The sequence below is a fragment of the Bos taurus genome, chromosome 3 (assembly GCF_002263795.3).
Source record: "Bos taurus isolate L1 Dominette 01449 registration number 42190680 breed Hereford chromosome 3, ARS-UCD2.0, whole genome shotgun sequence".
Taxonomy (NCBI): domain Eukaryota; kingdom Metazoa; phylum Chordata; class Mammalia; order Artiodactyla; family Bovidae; genus Bos; species Bos taurus.
In genome coordinates, this window is record NC_037330.1 from 98,453,364 (window position 1) to 98,478,098 (window position 24,735).

The window sequence follows — 24,735 nt, forward strand, 5'->3', positions numbered from 1 at the left end:
AGTGTCAGGAGACAGGATTCTGTGCCGGGGGCCAGGGGACTCAGTGTACTGAGAAGGAAGCAGGGAAGTTGTCAGCGCTGCTTTGGTCCTGCCGATGGAGCAAGGAGAATAAATAAATAAATCTCAGTCAGAGTCGGGCAAGCTCTAACCTTTGAGGAAATCTCCCCCAGGCTGGAGAAACCTTCCTGCAAGGCAGAGCTGCCCTTCACCCCAACCCACATCGGTGCTGACAGACACGTGGCCCAGGGTCCAGGGGCTCGGTGCCACCTCTGTGCCCTGAGGGTGTGGGGTCCCAGCAGGGAGCTGCTCAGGGTGGGGTCCTGGGATGAGTGGTCCAGCTTTTCATGCACGCATCCATTCACTCTTTCTACAAGTATTTCTCAAGCATCTACTATGTAAGCGTCAGGCTCTGTGCGCTTTGCTGGGGAAATAGCCAAGACCAAGAAAGGCGATTTGCCTGCCCTTGGAGCATTCACCACCGAGCAGGAAGAACGAGCATTAAATAGCAATGACAGGACTTCCGTGGTAGCACAAAGAATCCGCCTGCCAATGCAGGGGACACAGGTTCAATCCCTGGTCTGGAAAGATTCCACAGGCCGCAGAGCACACTGCACAAGGCCTGTGCACACCGAGCCTGTGTGCACAACTGCTGAGCCTGTGCTCTAGAGCCCAAGAGCCACAACTACTGAAGCCTGCACGCTCTAAGGCCTGCGAACCACAGCTAATGATCCCCTGCGCTGCAACTACTAAAACCCGTGCCCCCTAGAGTGAGCAGGCCACAACTACTGAGCCCATGCTGCATACTGAAGCCCATGTACCTAGAGCCTGCTCTCTACACAGAGACCCCGCACTGAGAAGTCCATGCGCTGCAACTAGTGAGTAGCCCCCACTCTCTGCATCTAGAGAAAGCCCGCACACAGCAATGAAGACCCAGTGCAGCCAAAAATTAATAAACAAACTAAAAAAACAAAGCAATGAAGCAGGGGGAGTGCAATGGTTCAGAAAGTGCCAGTGCTTCGGGGGCACTAAGCAGGGAACTCACCTGGCCCTGCCCAGGACAGTCCTCCTGAGACAGGAGCCTCTGCAACCAAGTGAAAGGGGACTGGGAGCTGCTGGGTGAAAGAGGGTTCCAGGCAGAAGCGGGAGCAAGGGGCAGGCCCTGAGGCTGAGAAGAAGAGTTCAGTATGAGAGAGGAGTCGAGTAAGTTTCCATCAGGCGGGGCAAAGAGCAGAAACAGAACAGGAGGCCACGTTCCAGGTGGGGTTCCTGGGCCAGGTGACCTCTTTCCTCTCCTCATGTGCCAGCTCTGAGCGGGCCCCATGGCTGAGGTCCTAGCAGACCTCTTCCTTCCCAGCTGACTGCTCAGAATTTGGGCTTCACAGGCTGGTCCCTACTCGTCTGTCTGGTTAGCTGGAAGCAGCCTGGGAGTCAGGCCCAGGACCTGTCAGCCGGAGCTGAGTTTGAATACCAGCTCCAGTTCTTCAGTGCAAGACCTCAGGCTAGTGCTTTCACCAGCCTCAAGGCCTTGGCTTCTTCAAGTGTCATATGGGAATAACAATCCATTCTCTGGAAGGGTTATGGTGTAGGATAGTTTCTCAACATCCTTATCACGGCCCGTGGAACCCGTCATGCCAATCAATTTAAATCAAGTTGGCAAAGTTAACCATCACAAGTTCCCCCCTTGTCAAGTTGGCATTCATACAGTATCTCCTTAAAAGGGTACCTAATCTCCAAATAAATAATAACGAAGCCTCATTTATCCTAATATGATACAACAATTCTACATACAACCAAAGCACACTCATGCCTTCCCCCAAAGAGGATGCAAAATCTTTGCGTGGAAGTTATTTACTCTTCTTGATGTACCATAACTTGAATCGATACTTAAAGTATTTGAGTTAACAATATTTAACCACAAAGTCAACGTCTTCTGTTAACATGATGGGAGAGAAGAAAAGAAAAAGAAGAGAGAGAAGAAAACAAAGATTTTATACACACACACCCATTCTTAACAAATTAATGAAATACTCCAGGACAGTCCTTGTTTCTGTAACTGGTCATGTGGTCGAAGCTGGCATTCATAACTGCCTTCATCTGTTAGCACCACCACTACCCATTCCCTTTGCCTTCTACAAGCTTCTCAGCTGGTCGTGGTTCTTTACCTGGTGGGATAACCCAAACCTTCATTCGTGGAGGGTCTGGGCCATTAGACATCCTGCGTGCATTGGGTCATTGTCGTTTCCCATCAACGTTAGTTACCCACAGGGCCTGGATGCCCTAAGGGATCTCCTGCCCGGGGGACATGCTCATCCTCACCTCTGTTGTGGAAAAGCAGTCCGATTCCCCCGGTCGTCAGGACCAGTCCCCCAGCCCACACAGTAACTCCCTTCTTTGCCTGTTGATTAAGACACACGAGGAGCCCAAAATGACAGGGGGCAGTGGGTCTGAACTTTCAGTTAAATGGAACCATTGTTGTGTCTTTAACTCACTAAATATTAACATTTTGCCAGTTATTTTATTTTTCTCCTTTTCCTCCCCAGCAGAGAGAGCAGGATTTAGGTCTGTTTTGTCCCTGACTAAATCCCCCGACCTAGAACAGTGTGTGGCCCATGCTGGCTGCTCCGTCAGCACCACTGAGCGGGTTGGGGCCTTGGCTGTGATTTCCCTGTGCTTCGGGGTGGGTGAGAAGTGGCAGCCGCAGCCTGAGAGCCAGGCCTGTCTCAAACACCTTCCTAACAAAGCGGGTCCTTCCTTCTCTTCACCATGACGCTGCAGGGCCAACAAGCGAACACAGGTGGTGGTGTTCACCCTTCCAGCCCCTCTAGGACTGTTTACTAGACTAATCTGCAACAATAAACCTGTCCCCACCCTCCTGGCGCCTGCCTCCCTCCCTCCATCTGAAGCCCGTGTTTGAAGATGTGTTTAAATTCCAGGCCTACACTCAGCAGACGCTGTGGACCAGCTCGTGGCCTGCAGGCACCACTGAGGGGGGTGCTGGGACCCTCGGGGCTCTTGGTGGCCAGGCCTCCACACCCGGCAATCCAAGGGAGTGAGGTGGCTCTTGCCTTCACCCCATGTTTGTTATTTCATGTCAAAGGCTTATCATAAACATTATCCTAGAGTTGGCCACCAGGGCTACAGGCGAGGAGGGTTTGTTATTCTAAAGTGGCCAGGAGCAGAAGCCATCGAAGCCTGGGAGTCTGAGCTGGGCCAGGCTTGGGGATTTGGGATGAATGACAAGGAAGCAGGAAGCAGGGCAGGGCACTGATTCATGCCCGTGCGCTGGGCCTTGTAGGCCCCACTTACCAGCTATGCTCCATGGTAATGGCCAGTGGGTGTTATCTGCCTCTAAAAGGAGCTCCCTGTGGGTGGTAACCAAGTCCAATTAATCCAACCATCCCAGATGCCTGCAGAAAATCAGAAAGTAAATGCTTGTTGAATGACCGAATGAGTGTAGCTTCCCTATGTCTGTTGGAAGTGCCAGGATTGTTCATGAAGAAGCACGTATTACTTTGAAGCCCTGGTTGTGGGAACCTGTGGGAGCCAGACAAAAGTAAATTTCATAGCCCACATCTGTCCTTTACAAGACAAGTGGCCTTGTGTCCCCTTCCCCTCTGCTTCTTTGGTTTCCCATCTGTGATTAAGGACTGCCCCTGCTAGCTCTTTCCCAGGGAGAGCAGGGGGAAGCCCCAAGGGCAGTGGTGCATTGAGGTGACGGGCTCCAGGGCTGGGCCCCAGTGCATCTGCCATGCCTTCTCCAGCTTTGTCACCTTCATTGAGTTACTCGCTATCTCTTTGCTTCATTTTTTTTTTCCAATCTATTAAATGGAGTTAATACTAGACCTGTCTCAGAGTTGTTGTAAAGGTTAGATAAGTTAATATGGGCTTAGAGGGTTCCTGACACATGATAAGTGCTCAATACATGTACTTATCCCGTGATAAATAGATGAGGACCGAGTTTCAAACTGCAGAGGATGGGTACAAGACAGGGAATGGTGGGGAAGGTCATGCGTGGGATTCGGGTCAGCATCCTACTCTCTGAAGTAGTTCTTGACTGTCTGCTCTTCAGCTGTGACCAAAGAGGCAGGGTCCCCACCCACCCCAAGCTCTCAGTCTAGACAGGGAACAGGGAATTACCTGAAATGGACACTTCAGTGGGATAAGTGCCAAGACCAAGGGGAGCTCGGGGGTCTGTGGTGGGGGTTGAGGGGAGTCTGGGATGACAGGCTTGGGTTTCAGCCCCAGTCTCATCACTCCTCAACTGTGCCACCCTAGGGGTGCTTCTTGAATGGTCTGATTGCAGTGATTTATCTCTAATATGTTAATAACAAACACTCCCTGCCTGTTTCTGGTAATTTTTCAAGGCTCTGAAAGAAAATGGATCTGGCAAGGTGCATGGGATGAATGTGGACTGTGCCAGTAGCCAGCTGGAAATCCAGCCCCGGACATGGTCTGGGGCACAGCAAAGGGTCCTCCGTTGGGGGTTGAGGAATAGCGAGCCCACTGTACCCCCAGCTCACCGTGTGGCCTTGGGCAAGCTTCACCCTGCTTGCTCTGCACCCCTGTCCTTTCTCCTCTTCCATATGAAGAGGGCATAGGAAGAGATCAGTGGTTCTCAAACGAGGCTCCAGGGTACCTGCGGGTTCCACAGAGAAGTACTAGGTGCTTGTCACAGGGGTCACTGAGCCAGTGAGACTTCAAGCAGCCACTAGTCTGCTTCCTTTACATCAATCAGGGAAGTTTTCATTCCTATCCACTGCACATTTTGAGTTCCAGGCAAGGTTTCTTTGGAAAACAAGAACTATAGGAAAGGATTCCATGGCTACAAAAGGTTTGAGAAACCACTGGACCCTAAGGGATCTTCCGGCTCCAATCCAAGAATATTTAGGCCTAACTGTTTTATTCCAAGTTGTATTTGACAAGCATTTATTCCACACTTACTGCATGCCAGGACTGTTCTCAGTACCCTACAGACTGTGATGTGCTTCATTCACTAGAACGCCTCCCAGCTCCACGAAGGCCACATGTCTGCAGAAGTGACTCTGTGTGTCGAAGAGGGTCCAGGGAGACCATTTGCCCCCCAGCCAGGTCTTCTGAGCGCCTGAGCCGATGACCTCAGCACAGGCCAGGAGGTGCCGGCACTGAGAATCAGGGGCAGGTGTGCGCAGCACAGGGTGTGGCCACAGGAAGTCTGTGTGTCCCAGCCCCACAGAGGAGCAGCGCGCTCCAGCACGACATGGACGCTTTCGTCCCAGGCATGTGCTGGGCGGGAGGAAGTGCCTGTTGCTTTAGCGATGTCCGGGCCAACAGGGCCACTGCCTCCTGTGATCCATCCCCAGCCACCCAGCCGCCATCGACACCCCACACCAGGTGGCTGCAGATCAGATTTCAAGGGGAACAGCCAGAACCTGGCGGCCCGGAGAAGGCCCAGAGGTAGGCTGGTGGGACCTGACCTCATCTCCAGCTGGCTTATTAGAGGGAGTAGCCTGTGCTGTCAAGCTCCATGCACTCCAGCTCCCCTGCCCCGCTGGAAACAAAAGCCGGAGGGGATGGGCGGAGGTGATCTCACAAGCACAAGCTTGGTCCCGTTGCCCAAGACAGTATTTTCCCCAGACTTTGTGTACTTATGGCCTGAGTTTTCTGTTCAGATTAGGTGTTCTGGAACCACGTGGTGGCAGCGTGCCCTGTGCTGATGGAATGCCAGAGTTCTAGGGGCTAGTGTGAAGGATTTACGGAGCAACCTTGAATGATGAATTGACCACAGCAGGTGTCAAAGTGCTAAAGAAAGGATGGGTGACACCCTCCCTTTACCAGACACAGTGCTGAGTGCTGCCGATGCAAAAATACATAAGATGTAATTCCTATCTTCAAGCGGCTCATAACCTCAGTGGGGAGAGAGGTAGTGAAATAGTAGTTACAATCCGATGTTCACACCCTGCTGGAGGAAGCAGGGTGGGTCGCTCATCTCTCAGCACAGCTGTGCTATGAAGCCTTCGCTCAGATGTCTGGGCCCAGCTGCAGGCACGTGGGCTCAGCTGGGCTCACTTGCTTGCCTGGGAGCTGGCTGGCCAGACCAAGACGACCTTGATGGGACAATGATGGAAGCAGTTGGGCTCTGCCCTGCACGCCTCTCACCCTCCAGCAGGCCAGTGTGGACTGTTCTCAAAACAATGTGGACATGTGTGAGGCAGCGGCAGCAGGGCGTGCGTAATGTTTTCTCCATTCATCTGTGGAGGCTTGTAATGCTGGCCTCCACCTGTCACGTAGCAAGTCCAGAGTCAGAATGTGAGCGAGCTACCGAGGTCGCTGGCCAGGTGTATGTATATTGTTGTTATTCAGTCACCTGGTCGTGTCTGACTCTGCGACCCCATGGACGGCAGCACGCCAGGCTTCCCTGTCCCTCACCATCTCCTGGAGTTTGCCCAACTTCATGTTCATTGCATCAGTGATGCCATCCAGCCATCTCATCCTCTGACACCCTCTTCTCCTTCTTGACACCCTCAATCTTTCCCAGCATCAGGTACTTTAACAATGAGTCATCTGTTCACATCAGATGACCAAATACTAGAGCTTCAGCTTCAGCATCAGTCCTTCCAGTGAATACTCAGGGTTGACTTCCCTTAAGATTGACTGGTTTGATCTCCTTGCTGTCCAGGGGACTTTCAGGAGTCTTCTCCAGCCCCACAGTTGGAAGGCATCAATTCTTTGGCATTCTGCCTTCTTTACAGTCCAGCTCTCACAACCAAACGTGCCCACTATATGTATATAGGGAGAGGTTAAGATTTGAGGCCATGACTGTGTCATTCTACCACGCAGGGAGACTATGAGAGCTTTAGGGGGAGGCCTTCACCCAGCCCCCAGGTGGTCAGAGAATCTTCATGGAGGAGACATCTAAGCAGAGCCTGAAAGATCAAGTCTGGATCTGTCAGTAGTAGAGAGTAGAGGTGGGAGGTTTCTCATATTCAGGGAACAGCATGTACGAAGCACAGAGTCAGAAGATTGCTAAGTAGCTGAGCATTGGGAGACACAAGGGCTGGAAATAAGGTCATTGACCACAGCAGGGGCCAAGTCACTGCCGTGCATGCTCCAGTGAAGAGCTAGGCTTTTATCTTCAGGGCAGGAGGCATCCATGAAAACTTTGAGCAAAAAAAGAGAAAACTAAAGTCAATCAGATTTGTTTTTAAAGGATAGCTGTGGCAGAAGAATATGGTATCAATGGGAAGGGAGGGGGTTCTGCAAAAAAGCATGGGTTGCAGTGAGAGATGCCTGGGCCTGAATCAACGTGGACCAAGAGGCTGGGGTGGACCCTGTTTCCAGACAGGATGAGCTGGGCCTGAGCCCTGCCAGGTAGACTGGAGCTGGAAAAACAACAAAGACAGGAAGCCTGAGATTACCTCCTGATGCTTTACACAGGATTTGCCATTTGTTTTTCCCTCTCATTGTATTAAATAACCCGCTTTATGGTCAAGCTCCTCCCTTTTTTGACCAAAGGAGTCTGGGTGCACAGATATGTGGAGCTGGCTCTAGTTCCAGACATACAGAACTGGGCATGCCCCTTCCCCTCCTGAGCCTCAATTTCCCCACCTAAAATGAGACATTTTAGATCATGTCTCAGGGCCTTACGCCTTGGGCAGACCATGTTCTTTTAGAGCCATGGGGCTCAAATGCCAGAAGCCATAAGACTGCTAAAGAAGTTCCCAGGAAGCCTGTTAGAAATCCACAGCCTAGCTATACCTCCAAGTGATCCTGATGCCATCCGGTCTGGCTGGGCACAGCTGTGCCCCAGGGCCTGGCATGGTGGCCCAGAGCACAGAGCGGCTGGAGGAAACACGTGCTGAGTGGCAACATGGATCTGACTCAGGTCCCGGCTCCTAAGCCCTCTGCCCGGTTTAAGGATGGCTCCTGAAGGAGGTAGCATTTGGGTTGGGCCTTGATATCTAATGGGCTTTCTGGTTTCTGGTTCATTTGTTTGTTTTGCTGTGTTTGGGGTGCTTTTTGATTCCAAAATGAGTTTGTGCTTCTTCTAGAACTTTTCTAAGCACAGAAGAAAAGAGTCAGGAAAAAATTCACCCATCACTCCAAAACCCTGATGCAACTAGGATTCCCTTTGCCACCTTCTTCGCTAAGTTGATGCCCAGAGCAGGAGTGGGGACCAGTGAGGGCAAAGGGCTGGGGACGGGAGCAGGCCGAGTGTGGTGAGAGGCCAGGGAGTGAAGAGCGAAGGCCGTGGAGCATTCGAGCAGCACCAGCTCACGTCAGGCTCCCCTCATTCTCACACACCCTGTTGCAGGCCTGTGGCCCCAAAGTCCAGCGGGTGGAGGGCCCTCCCTTGAGGGGTTGGGGACTCAGCCAGGGGCCGTGAGTGCAGCCCTGACTCCTGTCCTCCTCTGCTCAGGTGCTGTTCGCCCTGAACCAGACTCTGCTGCAGCACGAGAGCGTGCGGGCTGGGAGCCTGCAGGCGCCCTACACCACCGAAGACCTCATCAAGCACTACAACTGCGGGGACCTCAACGCCGTCATCTTCAACCACGACACCTCCCAGGTGAGGCTCCTCTCCCCGGGCCCAGGCAGCTTCCAGGGCGCCAGTATAACCAAGGCTTCTAGGAAGGCGTTTATTAGACACCTACTGTGTGCCAGATGCAGCTGGTAAGCAGGAGCTGTTGGCATCCCTGCTACAGATGGGGAAACTGAGGCTCAGGGAGGGGAAGAGACTTGCTCAAGGCCACACCGCTTAGTTGTCATGTTGTCAAGAGCCCCACTTGAGCCTGGTGTGTGTGGCTCTGGGACCTAGACCCTGGAAGCTTACCTAAGGATAGGGAACCCTCATCTAGGCTCCATGCAGCACCTGGGGAGATTAAAGCCCAGGGAAGGGAAAGCTCACAGGTGCTCAGAGCTTGGGCTTGAGTCCAGTCCAGGGTGCTCTGCCTCGATTCGAGTCCTAGAGCAAAGATTAACCCCAGGCTGGCCAGACGGTAGGAGGGAGTCAAGGAGCGGAGCATGGCTCCACCAGGTCTGTTCCCTTGGGATAATTCTGAGATACTTCGTAGGCAGTCAGGGCCCCCGTCCGTACCCTACCCGCCATGGACCTCATCACAGCCCAGGACCCTGCCACACAGGCCTCATTCTAAGGGTCTCTGCCACTCGTAGCCCTCCCCGCACCTTGCCCTTGCCCACTGCTCTGCCTTTGTTCAGCCTCCTCCCTCTGGGTTTCCTCCCGCGTGGCCGTGGTCTAGGGTCATCTCTTCCAAACCACTCTGATGCCCCAGAAGGATTTAGATATTCTCCTGGGCAACTCGAGGTCCCCTGTGCTTTCTGCATCTGGTGCTCAGTAATCTATTCATTCAAGAGGCAGCTGTAGTAGTCAGAACAGGCCATCTCTCTGCTCAGGACACTGCAATTGCTCCCCATTTTTCTCAGGGTAAAGCTAGAATCTCTGTGAGGACCTGCACGGCTCCGTGACCTTTCACGTGATGGACCAGGTGTCTCTCACCCCATGTCCTCCGCCTCCCCCATCTACACGGGCCTCCCCGCTGACCCATGAGCCCACTTGCACACTTCGTCTTTGTACTGGCTATTTGCTGTGCTGGAAAGGCCTTTCCCCAGCTATCACCATGGCTCACCACCTCTCTACCTTCAAGATAGAAACTCACATGTTGTCGTCTCAGTGAGGAAGCCCAACTTCCTGGTCTAGAATTGCAGCCTACCTCCCACCTCCCCACCTGTCGCCTTTCTCCTGCTCCACTTTTCCTTCATGGCTTTTTATCATCTTCTCGCACACTTACATATCTCGATGCATTGATCAGTGATTATTTGTTGTCTGTCCATTCCCACTACAGCATAAACTCCCTGAGAGCAAGAATTGGGGTCTGTTTTATTCACTGATAATAAGCCTGGCACAGAACAGTACTCAGTAAATATTGGATGAATGAAAGAAATAATTTATAAATGCCAGTCACAGGGATATGGAAAGGGATGTGGCAGGGAGCCAGAGACAGCTGCCTTCAGAGGGCTGGGAGTCTCTTAAGAGAAAAGGGGAGATTCAACAAGCAATGGCACAAAGCATGACCCTTGCTACAGGGGAGAGTGGAGGATGACCTTGGAGCCCATAGCAGGAGCAGGGATTTAGGTGGGCTTGGAGGTAGGGGTGGAGCAGGGCTGGGCAGAGATGGAAACATTCTTGCAAGATGAAAGGTCAGAGAAGAAACCTGCCTTGGCCACAGACAGGAGGCAGAAGAATGTGCCAGTGGAGGAAACCATCCTGGTGAGCTGGAGGCAAGAGAGAGTGGGAGGAGAGGTGAGAGTTTAGGCTAGAGGCATAACCAGGGACCCCACTAGAGCAAGGGCGTCTGGCCCACTCTCGTCAGGCTGCCCTGCACAGGGTGTGGCACAGAGCAAATATTAGTGAGCAATGCCACAAGGGCAAACGCAGGTGTGTGCTGTGCTTGGTGCAGAGTGCAGGAGGGAGGATCCGGAGGCCCTGCACAGGAGGCTGGGATTCCGGGTGCTCTGACTCTCACTCCTGGAGGAGAGAAGGAGGAGAACCTTGGCAGCACAAGGCTCACAGTTGCATCACCAGCCACTCACCCCATGATAGAGCCTGACCCTGCATTCTCTGCTGGGCAGAGGCTGATGAGCCCTGGGCAGCCAGGGAGCTGTATGCTTGAGGGGAACCTGGGGCAAGGGATGTGCAAGACAGATCTGTGGCCACAGACAGCATAACACTCAACTGAGACAGGGAAGAGTGGGGTGACCCCCAGGCCTGACAAGCTCAGATTTTCTTTGCACCTGTGCCCAGAACCACTGACACATCTCTGGCAGGTGAACTGCCTTGGAGGGTCTCTTCGCAGTGCCTATACTTGAAGTGGGTGAGAGGGCACAGGTAGATTCGCCCACCCAGATTAGAACAGCAACCCAGGGTGCACAGACAGAGTCTAGCCCTCACGGAAGGGACTAGGCAGCCCTGCCCCCAGACACAGACAAGCCTGACGTCAGGGTATCCACACTAAATCCAGGGCCCATGTGCTAACAGAGAAGGGCTCTGCAGATGGAGGCCTTGCAGGACCCAGGGGCTGGAGGGGAGCGGTCATCACCTGCAGTTGGGCAGGGCTTCAGGGAGAAGGTGATGTGAGAGTAGAGTCTTGAGTACCAGGCTTGAGAGTAGAGTCTGCCAGATGCAGATGAAGGCAGGGACTGGCAAGCAGAGCCAGCTGCGTGGCCAGTGCTCAGGATGGTGGGAGGTCCTGAGGAATGACCAGAAAGCAGAGGGCAGACCATGTAGGGGTGAGAATGCTCACTGAGGGGCCAACTTCCTGGGGTGTTTAAGCCAGACAGAAATGTGGTCAGAAAGTTGCCTCTGGCTGCAGTGCTGAGGTTGCTGGAGCAGCCTCTGGAGGCTGGGGCTGGACTGATGCAGGGCCCAGGATGGTAACTCTGGCAGACAGGGACCAGGCACACCTCACGCTTGGTCTGCTTCTTGATCTGCTTCACCTCATCCCCCTAACCCCACATCCCACCTTCAGAAATGGCTGAGGCCCTGGCCTCCCGCCGCTCTCTGATCACTAGCATTGTCAGTGTCCCAGATCAGCAGGGCAATCCACTGGGAAGCCTTCTCTGAGCCCCCTAGCTTGCATTAGGTATAGAATATATATATATATATATATATATATATATATATATATATATATAAAAATTCATATTCAAATACTTTTGAGAGTGAAAGGTCAAATATAATTGAGTCAGAATAATTAATTAGCATGCAGCAATCTACCCTCGCCATTAACCAGGACTGTCCTGGGCAAACCAAGACACATGGCCACCCTATTAGGGGCCTCGTCCATGCTCCCACATCACTCACTGTCCTCTGAAAGCACACATTCCCCAATCTTCTGATCCCCCCACTGGCCATGAGACTCATCCAGGGCAGCAGACCCAGTCTGAGGTTTCTCTGGACCGAGGTTTCTCTGGCCTCCTAAGTGGACCAAGAACTGGACCCATGGAAGTTCTTAGAAGGTGTCTATGGATGGACAAGATAAAGAGAAGGGATGAGGTTGTGACATTAGCAGACCTGAGCACTTACCTCTAAACCACCCAGTCCTAGCTGAGAGTCAGGGGAGTCTCACAACCCTGTTCCAGTTCTGCCAGGCCCATCTACTCATCACTCCACCTTGGATCCATCATTCTAGGGCCCTGGGGACCTGGCACATCCTCTTTAAAATTTTTTCGTACGTCCTGCACTTGAACTTGTTGCAAGAGATTTAAGGCTCCCAACAAACCTAATGACATCATTAATTTGCTTCCATCCAGCCAGGCCTCATCCTTGGCATGGAGCCAGGGCCCATCAGCATGAAACACGCAGAGAATATCAGCCAGCTGCTGGGCAGCTCAGGGAACCAAATGGCTAACCCAGCCTTTTCACAACTTTGACATTGGACTTTCTGGTTCTTGTTCTTTTTTAAAAAGTAAATCTCCATAAGGAATGGATGGAGATTCAGCTTTCACAGATGCACACTCATGTTTAGGGAGCCAAGGAGAGAGGGCTGGACACATCGCAGGTCCCAGGAAGAAGGCATATGCCTGGACCCTTGGAAGAAGGGAAGGGAAGCAGAACGCTGCCTTCATGCTCTCCGATGATTCTGAAGGCCATCTTTCTGTCATCTCCATCTCTGTGCAAGGCCGCCCTTTGCTGTAGCCTCTGCCATCAGAGGGGAAAGATGAGGGAGCCAGCTCCATCCTGAGTTAGTTGTACTGATGTTTAGTCAGATTTCCTTTCTACCATGACAATGTAAATAGCGCTCATGTGACCAGTTTGGAAACTGAGTCTCAGAGAGGCCAAGTAACTTATAAGTTACGGTAGCCACCCAACTGGTAAATGGCAAAAGAGGGGTTCCAGCCCGAGCTGACCAGGCTGTCTGACCTCAGGACTTGCATTCACTATCTCCAGAGCCGTTGCCTGCAAGCCTAGTCATTCATCCACACATTCACCCATTGAAAAATAGTTATCGTTTGGTACAACATTGTCCCACATTCTCTTCCATACACAGGGAATGGAGAGGAGCCTGTGAGAGCCATGTTTCCAGGAATAACCCCTCTGAGTCAGTCTCTCTTGTGCTCCAGCCCCACTCAGAAGTCTGTTTCCTATAGTGGCATGAAGTCCAGGCGTGGCCCAGTTTGTCAGGGCTGCCAAGCATCTCTTCCATGATTAGGGGAGGGAGTAAGAACTCTGTTCCTTCATGTATCCATTTACCAAACAGTCTGCAAGCACCGACTCTTTGCTGGCCCTGATGGGCGCTCGGAGAGCTGCTGCATACAGCTCACCAGGTTGCACACTGCTCACCAGGTTGTGCACTGCTCAAGTGTAGGGAACACCCGTCACATCATTGTCTTGTTCCTCCTAGATCAGCATACCAGGCCTTTCTGGCAGAGAAGACCCTCCCCTCTCTCTTGGGGAATGTACTCATCCTTGGCCAGCAGACAGCAGAGGCAGAGGTCCCAGCCTCCCCTGAGTCCTTCTGGGTTCAGCCTCCATGGATACCACCATTTTCCTCAGAAAAAGGGTTGAAAACTCATCAGCGACTCTAGAAGCCATGTGACTGGGCTGAAACCTGCAGGAAATTAGTCTTCTCATGCCACACGCTCCATCTGCTGGTCCACCAGTCATCTAGGCCTTGGGTCTGTGCTTTGGGCCTGGGTTGGTGGAGACAGAGTGATGAAAGGGGGGACTCCAGGTACACAGAAGACATTCTGTGAGCGAGGGCTTGAAGGTTAGAGTGGCACAGTGGGTTGCGGGGAAAGAGGGTTCATTCTGATTCATGGCCTCAGGTTCCTCGGTCCATGGCTTCCTCTCCTACCACCCACACGCTGAAGGACACAGTCCTGGAGCACTGGATCCACCATCCAGGTTAGAGAAGCAACACAGTGGGAGTGGGGAAGGACGGCACATCTTTATATTCAAGGCTCCAGAAACCTGTGCTGGTCACCGACTTTGTGCTGGGCATTGAGGGCCTAGGAATGACACACGTGCTGTCCCTGAACTCAAGGAGCTCTGTGCCTCGTTCAAGAACATGTCAGAGATGCTGGCCTTGGACCACGTGGCTGGGTGTGGACATGGGACTGAGAGCCAGGAAATATGGATAGTTCCAAGCCAGAGTGTTGAACAAGCCATCATTATGGGAGGAGGCCTTAGTCCTGGAGCTGAAGTTTTCAAGGAGGGATGGAGGGTTTGGGTTACACCCTGGGAAGTGGCAGAGCTGGGGATGGGAAGATAGTGGTGGCAACGGAAAGTAGTCAGCTAGTGCTCATACACTGGGAAAACCAAAGGCTATGACCCCTCCTCTAACCTCTTTGGAGGGGGATGGGCTAAAAGGTGTCCGTGACAGCACCCATCATGTCATGCAATCTGCTGCAGTATCGTCAGTCCCACCTTGTAAATGAGGAAACTGGGACTCAGAAAAGTTTAGTAACTTGGCCAAAGTCCCACAGCATCAGAACAGGGCCAAAGCCCAGGTCAGCCTTTCTGTTATACCAGGCAGGCAGCTCAGCTGACCCGCTACACCTGAAAATCTGCTGAACCAGATTCGCTGTTCATGCCAGTGACAGGCTCAGTGCCACAGGGAGAGCCTCATGACCTCAGTGTCTAGAGGCTGAAGTTCAACAAGGCAGGAGTGATACGTTGAGTGAGGGCGGCATCCGGGGCTCCCAGCCTGGCTCTGCTATTCCGTTAGCTGTGTGACTCTCCACCTGTCTCTGGACCTTGTGCTCTTCTTCCTTTATTCATAAAACTGGGATAACAACAGTCATCTCAAAGCATCTTGGAATTGATAAAAAACATCAGTTACCTTAATAAAGGTAAGTAGCCCAGACAGTCAAGAATCTGCCTGCAAAGCAGGAGACCCAGGTTAGATCCCTGGGTCAGGAAGATCTCCTGGAGAAGGGCTTGGCAACCCACTCCAGTATTCTTGCCTGGAGCATTCCATGGACAGAGGAGCCTGGCGGGCTACAGTCCATGGGGTCTCAAAGAGTCGGACACGAGTTAAAGAGACTAATACTTTGCTTTTCACTTCAACCTGGCCCCACACTGGGCTGTGTGTGCTTATTAGAAGCCCTCCTTGCTCCAGAAAGAACTGAAGGCAGCCTCTGTCTTGCCTTTACAGCTGCCCAACTTTATCAACACCACCCTCCCGCCGCACGAGCAGGTCACAGCCCAGGAGATTGACAGCTACTTCCGCCAGGAGCTCATCTACAAGAGGAATGAGCGCATGGGGAAGAGGGTCATGACGCTCCTGCAGGAGAATGAAGACAAGATCTGCTTCTTTGCCTTCGGAGCAGGTTTGGGCCGGAGTGGGGAAGGGATTGTCTGCAGAATCCTTCAGGGCTGAGAAATTGGCTGGGCTGTTTACTTTATAAAGGGAAAAGTTGAGGCCTAGAAAGAGCAGGAAAAGCCACCTAGTGTTCAGCAGAGCTGGGATCCAAAGCAAGTCCTCTAACTCTGGTCTAGGGTTCTGTTCTAACAGTCCCCATGGGCAAGGGCAGTGACTGCTGCCAAGAGCAGGGCGACTTCTGTGGCAGCTTTATGCCCCGGAGGCCATGTTGAGAGGCCAGAACTGATGCCAGCTCCCAGTGTCCAGCCCAGCCTTGGGCCCACCCTGCGGAGCAAAGGCCAAGATGGTGAGGGCCACGTGGCCCAGTCGGGGAGAGGGCAGCTCTGGCATCCCACAGCCCTGGCTTCAGATCCCAGCCCCCTCTGGGTGGCATGGCCTCAGCAGGCTCTAGGACTTCTCAGAGGCTCAAGTCTCTCTTCTATGAGTGGGCAGTGATGGCAATAATTATGTGATGAGTTGAAAAGACCTACCTTCCCAGATGACTCTAGTGGTAAAGAACCTGCCTGCCAATGCAGGAGACACAGGGAGACAGAGGTTCAATCCCTGGGTCAGGAAAACCCCCTGGAGAAGGGAATGGCAACCCACTGCAGTATTCTTGCCTGGAAAATCCCATGAACAGAGTAGCCTGATGGGCTACAGTCCCTAGAATCACAAAGACTCAGACGTGACTGAAGCAACGTAGCACCCACACACACCTTGTAGAAGAGTCATAAAGATCAGTACCATGGCGGAGTAACTCAGGGGCAGCCACAGTTGTCGGCATCATTATGATGATGACGATAAATACAAGTTTTATCATCACCGGATTCTCAGCTGCGGGACCTGCTCAGCCTCGCTCTCCCTGTTCCTCTCTTCTCTGTCTCCTGCTTCTTTTCTCTCACTCTTTCTTTCCTTCTTCTCCATGGCTGTCTGCTGAGGACAGCGCTGTCCACATTGGGACCAGGATATCGCATTTACCTCCTTGTCAGCTTTTGCTCCAGAGCTGCAAGACAAACGTTATTTCTTCTTATTCATGTTACTGGCAGTTTGGGCTGAATGAATTCACCTCCTGTTTTGTGAGAATTAAACAAGGTGGTTGGCTGCCCTCTCTCTCCTCCCTACCCTGGCTGAATACCCACACGCTGCCTGCCTACATCAGGCTGAGTTGGATCAAGCCAAGCAGTCTATCTAACACAGAAGAGCTTTTATGGACATCCTGATTCATTACTGGAAGTCTTCCCCATCCTCACTCATTCAACTCCGAATAGCTAAAGGGCAAGAGCCAGGGTTCGTGCATCTCCAGTGGTCTCCCCTCCCTGCAGCCCCCAGCACAGGAGAGGCACACGGGAGGGCCTCAGAAACACAGGACTTCTGTGATGGCCTCTTTAGGGCCACACCTGCAACTGGACAGAGACTTCTGGGCTCGCATTGAGGCTGTTCCATGGCCTGATGTGGCCTCTGCCCCCCACTTGGGCAACCACAGTTTACTCATCTAAGTACAGAGAGCCAGGATTCACTTGGGCCATCTGTGATTCCAGGAGCTATAAAACAGACTTCTGAGGATCGGGAGGGATTCCTGTAGCAGTGGGAGAGGCTTCCTGAAGGAAGCAGGAGAAGCAGGACTTTGACTGCAGGACACCTGCTGGGGACCTGGCCCAGCTCCCTAGCTCACCCCTCCCTCACTCACCATCCCAGCCCTCCCCCCATGGGCATATAGGCAGAGTCCCTGGGCTGGAAAGGCCCACAGCTGACCATGAAAGAGGAACCACTCGGAACTCAGCTAGCCCCCAGGCTCCTCCCCTGGCCTAAGAGAAGCCCCTAGAGATCCCAGTCATTGAGGGAAGCCAGTTAGGGACCAGCATTCTGCACGAATGCTGCCCCACCTTCTCCCAGGCTCAGGACCAGGCACCCATGGGCTGGAGGTGGCTAACAGCAGCTCCTTTCTGTGAGTGTAGAAATAGGAGAGCCTAGAGCTGAAAAATCACAATGGCCTGGGCAGCCCCTGACACTGAAACCCCGAGCCCAAAGGGCACAAGTGTCCACTCAGGCACAGGCCAGCATGCACGCCTCCTGCCGGCCTTCAGGTTCTTCCCTGTCTCTGAAATCTCGCTGATTCATGATCAGTTCTTTTGACAGACCACCCAAAAGACCTCACACCTGTCTACTGTGTCCATCCTCCCGACCACTGTCCTGGCCCAGTCAGTTCCATCAGCTCCAGACTCCTGGTCCTCTCCCTGCTTCCAGTCTGCTTCCCACAGTGGAGTGGGTGAGCGGTGCTGGGTCTGTCTCCCACCCGTGCCCTGAACTCCGGGAAGGCAGACTCCACTTAATCATCCCTGTGTTTTTAGTAGCACCTAACAGTTTTAAGCTCGATGAACATATGGAGGAATGTATGAGTGAAGGGAGGAATAGATGGACGAATGTTGACCAGATCCTCCAGTCCTGGTCTCCTGGGCTAGGCCAGCAGTAAAGCCAGGGCAGTGGGAGCCCCACCCTGGCTCTCAGAGACCCTCTGCCTTGTAGCAGCAGGCCCAGGTTGTGGGCCAATCTTGCCAGTTCTGGCTCAGCCATACCTGGAGCAGAAGGCCTGTTCAGTGCTGCACTTTTACCCTTATCCTAAGAATTTCAAAGCTGGACTCAGCCTCCAGCTCAAGCTTGCCCACCTCATCGCAGCCATGGGCAGGCTGAGTTCCACAGAGGCCAGGACATGGGTGAAGCTCATGGCGAGTTGGGGGTAGAGCCAGGACGAGTGTCTGGTTCTGGAGCTGTGGTCAGGGGCTCTGCTCTCACAGGCAGGCAGGGAGCCAGCTGAGTGGACCTGTGACAGTCAGTGTGATGGCATGGGACCCATCCTATGTAACTCGTGGTGACAAAAATCCATGCCTGCCTCGCTGTGTCCTTATGTCCATGTAGCTCCTGAGTCCCATGTCCTTTGGCAGGCTGAGAATGTACATGCAGGGACAGGCTAAGCGCTTGTCGATGGTCTGCAAACTACAGGTTCCCCCGCTCCACGGCACCCCCCGGGTGCCTGTTCCATTTCAGGCCTTCCCCAACCCCCAGGCACTGGGGACCTGAGTCAGCCTCACTCAGGGCCCATGCCCTGTCCAGCCCTCAAAGGAGGTACAGGGCCCCTGTGGCTGTGGGAGGGAGGGTCTGTACCCCTGGAAATATGATTCTCTATCCCCCAACAGGCGTCTGCTCATGCAAAGTTTTCTCAATCCAGTTTCATGGATGTCCCTAGGAACTAGCTTAGGATACAGAAACATAATTATAAGCCATTTCACCTCCAAGACCTCAGTCTCTCATCTGTAAAATGGGGATAACACACCTGCCTCATTGGACTGTGCCAGACGTGCTTTAGGTAGCGGCATTAAACTCTCTACTGTGGTGGATGGACCCTTATCCGAAAGGCTCTACTGAGGGCCAGCCCCACCATTACAGGCTCTTAGATGGCATCACCCCTGCTCTGTGCAATAATCCCAGGAGATGGGAGCTATTATACTCATTTTGTAGGTAGAAATAAGGCCCAGGGAGGATGAATGGCTTCCTCAAGGCCACAGGCAGGCAGACCTTCAACCTGAATCCTGGCATCTTGGGTCTTCTTCCAGGCCATTCCCCACCTTCCAGACATGGTGCCCTTGCTGTGTACTTCCAGAAAGGTTGACAATATTGTGGGAAAGTGTCTTTCTATCTGGCACATCCCATAGAAGAGTACTGTCCTTGGTGTCTGTGATGTTTCTGTATCCAGGCGCTGTTTGACCTCTTCTGGAGGTTATTCAGCAGGTTCAGGGGCAGTAAGGGTGTGCACATGTGTGACAACTCTAAACAGGCCCAGATGGAAGTCCCGCCTCCCTGTGAGGTGGCTGTGGCCAGGGTGCAACCTCAGATGTTCTAAAAGGATCCAGGCCCCTGCCTTGGAAGGGTATATTGGCCTGGGGTTGGGAGAAAGAAGGGCTGATTCCCAAATGCCGGGCCCATGCAGTTTGGCAAGTGAGCCTGAGGGTCCTCAAAGAGCCAAGTGTGTCCCTGGATTTCCTCTGGTCTCCACATAACTGAGAAAAATAAGTACAAGGTGGTGAATTTTTTATTAATGAAACATTCAGTTTATAAGCTTATCTTATATTCTGAAATCATCTTCTTTCTACTGTGTTTGAAGATAAACATCTTTTGCTTTAAAAAAAAAAAATGATAGTGATATGAGACAAATGGGGCTTTCAAAGGCCCTCGGGAAAGTGGAAAGTTGGTAACTGTATTGTTTCCCCCTCACCCACCATTTCTTAAGATAGAACCTGGAACAGAGTGCATAATGTAGGGGCTGGCTGGCAGAGCTGGGTTGGAGACAGGAGCCAAAGTCAAGGGTAGACCAGTTAACCTGCAGGGCCTGTTCATTTTGAATTCTGACAGCCGGTGGTTATCATATATCCTGTAACCCTAGCATGCAACAATCTGAATATAATTCTAACTTCTGACTTTCCAAATTCCTTGGACCCTAACAGCCTGTTGTTCCAAGATTATGTGGTTCTGATATCCCAGCCTTCCATCATCGTAGCATTCTAACCCTCTCACAGAGTTTTCGTCAATCACTCTTGAATTCTTTGGAAGGAGGATGGAGCTAAGAGCCCTCCAGGGCCTGGAAATCCCTCCACTTGGGACTGTTGCCACCTGCCCCCTACCAAGGAAGCGGAAGTCCAAGCTTCTGCTTCTTCAAACCTAATCTGCTTCTTCAAATCTAAAGCAGGGTTTGAAGAGTCTAAAGCCAGGTTGTGGGAGCACCAGAGACAGAGGTGCTGTACCTGTTACCCCGAGCACCAGGCCAGCCTCTCTCACACCCCAGCTGAAGCAGACCCATAACCAGAAACACACCGATGGGGCCAAGACACAGAAGTTGATTCATGATGAAGACTTGGGCTTGAGGAAGGGAGAGACAGAAACCAAACACACTGAACACCAGTAACATTTAAAAATTAATAACAGCAGCCATTGCTCCTTGGAGAGTGGGCACCATCCTGCTTGAAGAACACCCATATCCATCAGTTCATGTGGCTCTCATGTCCTCAGTGCCTCTTGGAGGGAGACAAAATGATATTGATTATTCCCTTTGGTGGGTGGATAAATCGAGGTACAGATAAGTAGAGCAAGAATCTTAGAACTGAGTGAAACAGTGGTCAACAATGACTAGGCCGTTCTTCCTGACAGGCAGTCTCCACCAAAAAGTCATTTAGCTGCTACTCTGTTCACCTGAGAATGCCCTTCCCTTCTCCTGCCTGGACCTCCTCTTTGGGATTCCCCCAGTCCCACAGGATTTCCTAATACAACTCTGTTCATGCTTAGCACATTTGTCATCTACTCTTCTAGGAGGGAAGGTAAGTCAGAGAAGGCTTCCTGGAGGAGGTGAGAACTGGCTGGTTGAAATTTCCCTGATGCAGGTTCAGCTGCCTTCCAGTTCCTCTTCCAGTTCATCCCCACAGTCCTCAGGACAAGGCCCATACCCACCTCCTTCCCCCACTGGTTGTCCACTTGGGTGCCTCCAGAACAAAACCCCTCAGCGCTCATAGCCAAGCACAGAAGAGCACACACAGCTCACGCAGGGCCCTGGAGACCTTGGAAACAAGGGGCCCAGCAAACAGCACACACCCAGCCACTTTTCTCCTCTCCCGGGCAAACGCCGATCACCTGCCATACTCCACCTTGGAACGTGAGGCCACACAGCATCCAGAAGTGTTTCAGAATTTCCAACGGTGTTTCAAAGGGCCCTGCCGCCCCACCATATACACATCTGGCAGCTGGCACGCTTGCTTTGGGCTGCAGTCCTTGGCCAGAGTCACCCTTCCTGTTTCAGCCCAGAGCATCCAGCCAGTTCGAACATCCCATCTGCTAGCTCGTCCCTAACTGGAGCCAACCCTGTACTCTGGACTAGGCTGGAGCTCTGTCTGTGAGCCAGGGGGCCCAAATGTCAGCTTCGGGCTCAGCACTCCTGCTGGACATGTGGGGAAGGCAGGAAGAGAAGAGAGTGTCTGGGCTTCAGACTCAGACTGCCTGCATGAGGAGCCCAGTGCCTCTCCTCACAGGAAGGAGCCTGGATAGACCAGGTACTTGGCTTCTCTTGACCCTCAGAGTCCATCTAAGAGGAGCCTGGCATCACTGGGCAGCACGTGTGTGTCTCAAAACATGGTGCAGTGCCATCACTCAGCACACATGAGCTCTTGCCTCATCAGTATTATTTCAAAGCCCAGAGCCCCCAGGAACAGGACTCCCTCCAGGGGAGTGCAGGGCTATCCAAGGGCAGAAGTGCTTGGTGGCACCTGAGGACCCAGCAGGGACCCTGGAGAGAGACCCCCATGGCCAGTCTCAGCTCCAAGAGACAGTGAAGCTCAGGAAGTGTCCCTGCCCACGTGTTGGCCAACAGGGTGCTCTCCTGGGGTGCATTCTAGGAGAACAGGGTTTCCTTGAGGTACCCCTGAGGCTTCAGGCCCTTAGGGTACAGGTTCGTCAGAAAACCCCAGGCTTGCATCCTCACCATGGGACGAGAGGGGGGCCCAAGGAGGAGGCCGGCCCCTCCCCCAGGCTGCATCCTGTCCCTTCCTCTTCAGCCCCGTAGCCCCTGGCACCCCTCCGCCGCCGCCTGGCTCACTCTGTCCTGCAATTGTTTGTGCGCCCGTCTCCCCTCTGCACTGTGATGCCCTCCAGGGTGGGGACCGTGTGCCTCAGCTCCTGGCACAAAACTGGGTGCAGGGAGACATCATCTCCGTCCTCACAGAACTGACAAGGCCCCAGTCCAGCCCTTCCTGGCCAGTAGAGCTGGAGAAGGAAAGCTCAGCGCTGCCAGTTTCTCAGGTGGACCCTCCTTCGGAGATTCGAAGCCCCAGGGTATCCCTCATCGTCCGTCCACCCCCAGGTTCATCCGTCTAGCCCTCCTGCCACACTTCCTCAGGAAAACAAACACTGCCATTGCTTGATACCCAGCAACTGATCCTGGCAGCGAGATTAGCACTTAAAAGTTCCCCTTGCATTAATTTCAGACAGAACATAAATATGGGCTTGGACTCCCTCTTCTAGGAAGAGAAAATTGGAAACCCGTTGGACTCACTGGAGAGAAAACGTGTGCTGGCCGAGGGGAGCCCATGTTACTCTGGAGCCTTTGTGGGAACATCTGGTTCCCCCTCCTCCCCTCCGCCGGGCCCCCCAACAGTGTCTTAAAATTACCCTGTTAATTGGAATATTCTTTGCACTGAACACTCACACACTTTCCTCTCCGATCTGGTGATCCCAGCAAGGGACACATGTTTCTGATGAGGCCCTGCCCCCAAAACATGAGCTCGGGATCCCTTGTAGCCACCGGCACTTCAGAGTGGGTGTACAGCCCATGCAGCGAGCTAGGACATCTCTGGATGGAAGTCCAAGCTTTGCCTTTGCTGGCTGTGTGATCTTGAGCAGGCCTTGTCTACTCGCTGAGGTCCAGTTCCCTCATCTGTAAACTGGGGGTACCTGGAAAGGCTGCTGCAAAGGTGAAATGAATTAATGTTTGAAAATTATTGTGGCCCAAGAGACTCACTGAGGAGGAGGTTATGTTCAAGTAATCACAAGATAGAATCATGAAGATTCTATCATGGGAGATTCCTTTGCAGGAAAACTGAGACTTAGAGAAGGGAAGGCAACTGTCTGAGATCACAGAGCTGGTTGACTGTTGAGCCAGGTGGTCTGTCCTAACCTCCGGACAGGATTATTAGCTCTGTCCTACCCTTTCTTTCGTCTCAGAGGACTAATGGGAGCTGTCAGACTTCCCAGCTAATGGGTAGGGACTTGTTGTTTAGTCACTAAGTCTTGTCCCACTCTTTGCAACCCCATGGACTGTAGCCTACCAGGCTCCTCTGTCCCTGGGACTCTTCCAGGCAAGAATGCTAGAGTGAGTTGCCAGTTCCTTCTCCAGGGGATCTTCCTGACCCAGGGATCAAACCCGAGTCTCCCCCTCATTGGCAGGAGGGTTCTTTGCCACTGAGCCACCAGAGAAACCCGGGATAGGGACTCAGCCCAGCCTATGCTCCGTTCACTGAGCTTTGTGCCCTGGCATAGGCCTGCTTATGCCTGGAAGAAGGGGAAACTGTCTCTGCACTAAAATGTTGTGGAGCTCTGCCTATTCAGAGCCAAACTCCTTCCCTGACTGTATATGATGTCTTTTAAGTGACGCTCTGGCTTGTGGGGTCAGGGGACATACGCACCAAGCCAGCCCACCGTTTGTCAAACCTATAATCCTCCTCCAGGCCCTTGTTCCTTCTCTTGCCTGTCCCTCCTGCCCAAGCCCGTATATCTGTTTGAATCCTCCCCTTCCAGGGCTCTTCCTCCAGGAAGCCTTCCCTGATGCCCTCAGTGTCAGTCTCTCCTTCATGCCCTTTGTTTTCATTGCTGGATTCTCCTTTGCTTCTCATCTCTTTCTCCCTTCTCTCCCTCTTTGTATATCTTTCTTGCTGTCATGGCATCTCTGCTTTTCCTTCTCTCCCTACTGTTGTCTCTGGGTCTCAGGTGTAGCCTGCATCCCAGCCCCTGTCACCTCATCTCTTCTCCTCTCTGTCTCCTTGTGTTCTGGAGCTCTCCCCCTCCCCTGTCTGTCTTGAGTGTTTCTCCTTTCTCTGCCTCTCTCCGTGTGTCCCTCTCCCTCACTCTGCCTCAGTGGCTCTGTGTGTCCCACTCCCTCTCCGCCCTCCTCTTCTGGTTCACGCAGCCTCAGTAAATGAAATGGGATGTGCCTTCCTGCAGAGAGCTGGCCAGAGAGCAGCTGTCAGTGCTGGAAGGAGCTGCTGAGCGGTGGCCAGGAGACCCCGGGAGCCTGGGCAAGCTGAGCAGGCTAAGTTCCGACACCGAGGGGCCCCTTTGGAAACTTTCCACACCTTCCCTGCAGGTTCCAGAATGGGTGTGGTGCCTTTTTCAGGATTTGTGACCTTGGAGGCAAGCCCAAACCCTGTCTGCCAACCCCTGGGACATCATGCCCCAGGACCTGGCTGGGGCTGTTCTGAGCCAAGCTCCCAGGCTCTGTGGGGAGCATCACCAAGGGGTCGGGGCAGGGTTACAAGGGGAGGGGATCCTCGAGCTCAGGTCTCCTGGAGATAAGATGAGATCATGGAAAGGATATGGACTAACAGATCCTGTTATTCATTCATTCAGCAGACATTCATGAAGCCACCACCATGTGCCAGATTTGATCTTAGCCTTGGGGACAGAGATAGATCAGGCACGGTCCCTCGCCTTCTCAAAGCTCTTGGTCTCCACTCCAGGGGCTTGTTGGGAACTCGTTCTGACAGAGGCAGCTCTGAGGTGTGGGGAGCTCATTCCAGCCGCGGTGAAGAGAGTGAACTGGAGAGAGTGGGGAGGATGCTACATGCAGTGA

The 24,735-nt window shown here is 52.9% G+C and overlaps 1 protein-coding gene across 2 annotated transcripts in view; it reads left to right on the plus strand.

The window, feature by feature from the left end:
* TRABD2B (TraB domain containing 2B) overlaps window positions 1-24,735 on the plus strand; it is a 221,439-nt gene that overhangs the window by 174,726 nt on the left and 21,978 nt on the right. Inside the window, exons 3-4 of one of the 2 annotated variants that reach the window (XM_002686409.6) lie at window positions 8,396-8,542; window positions 15,150-15,324. In XM_002686409.6, the coding sequence (XP_002686455.1) occupies window positions 8,396-8,542; window positions 15,150-15,324 (322 nt within the window). The remainder of the gene's footprint in view (window positions 1-8,395; window positions 8,543-15,149; window positions 15,325-24,735) is intronic. The other variant, XM_005204874.5, reaches the window with a different exon arrangement.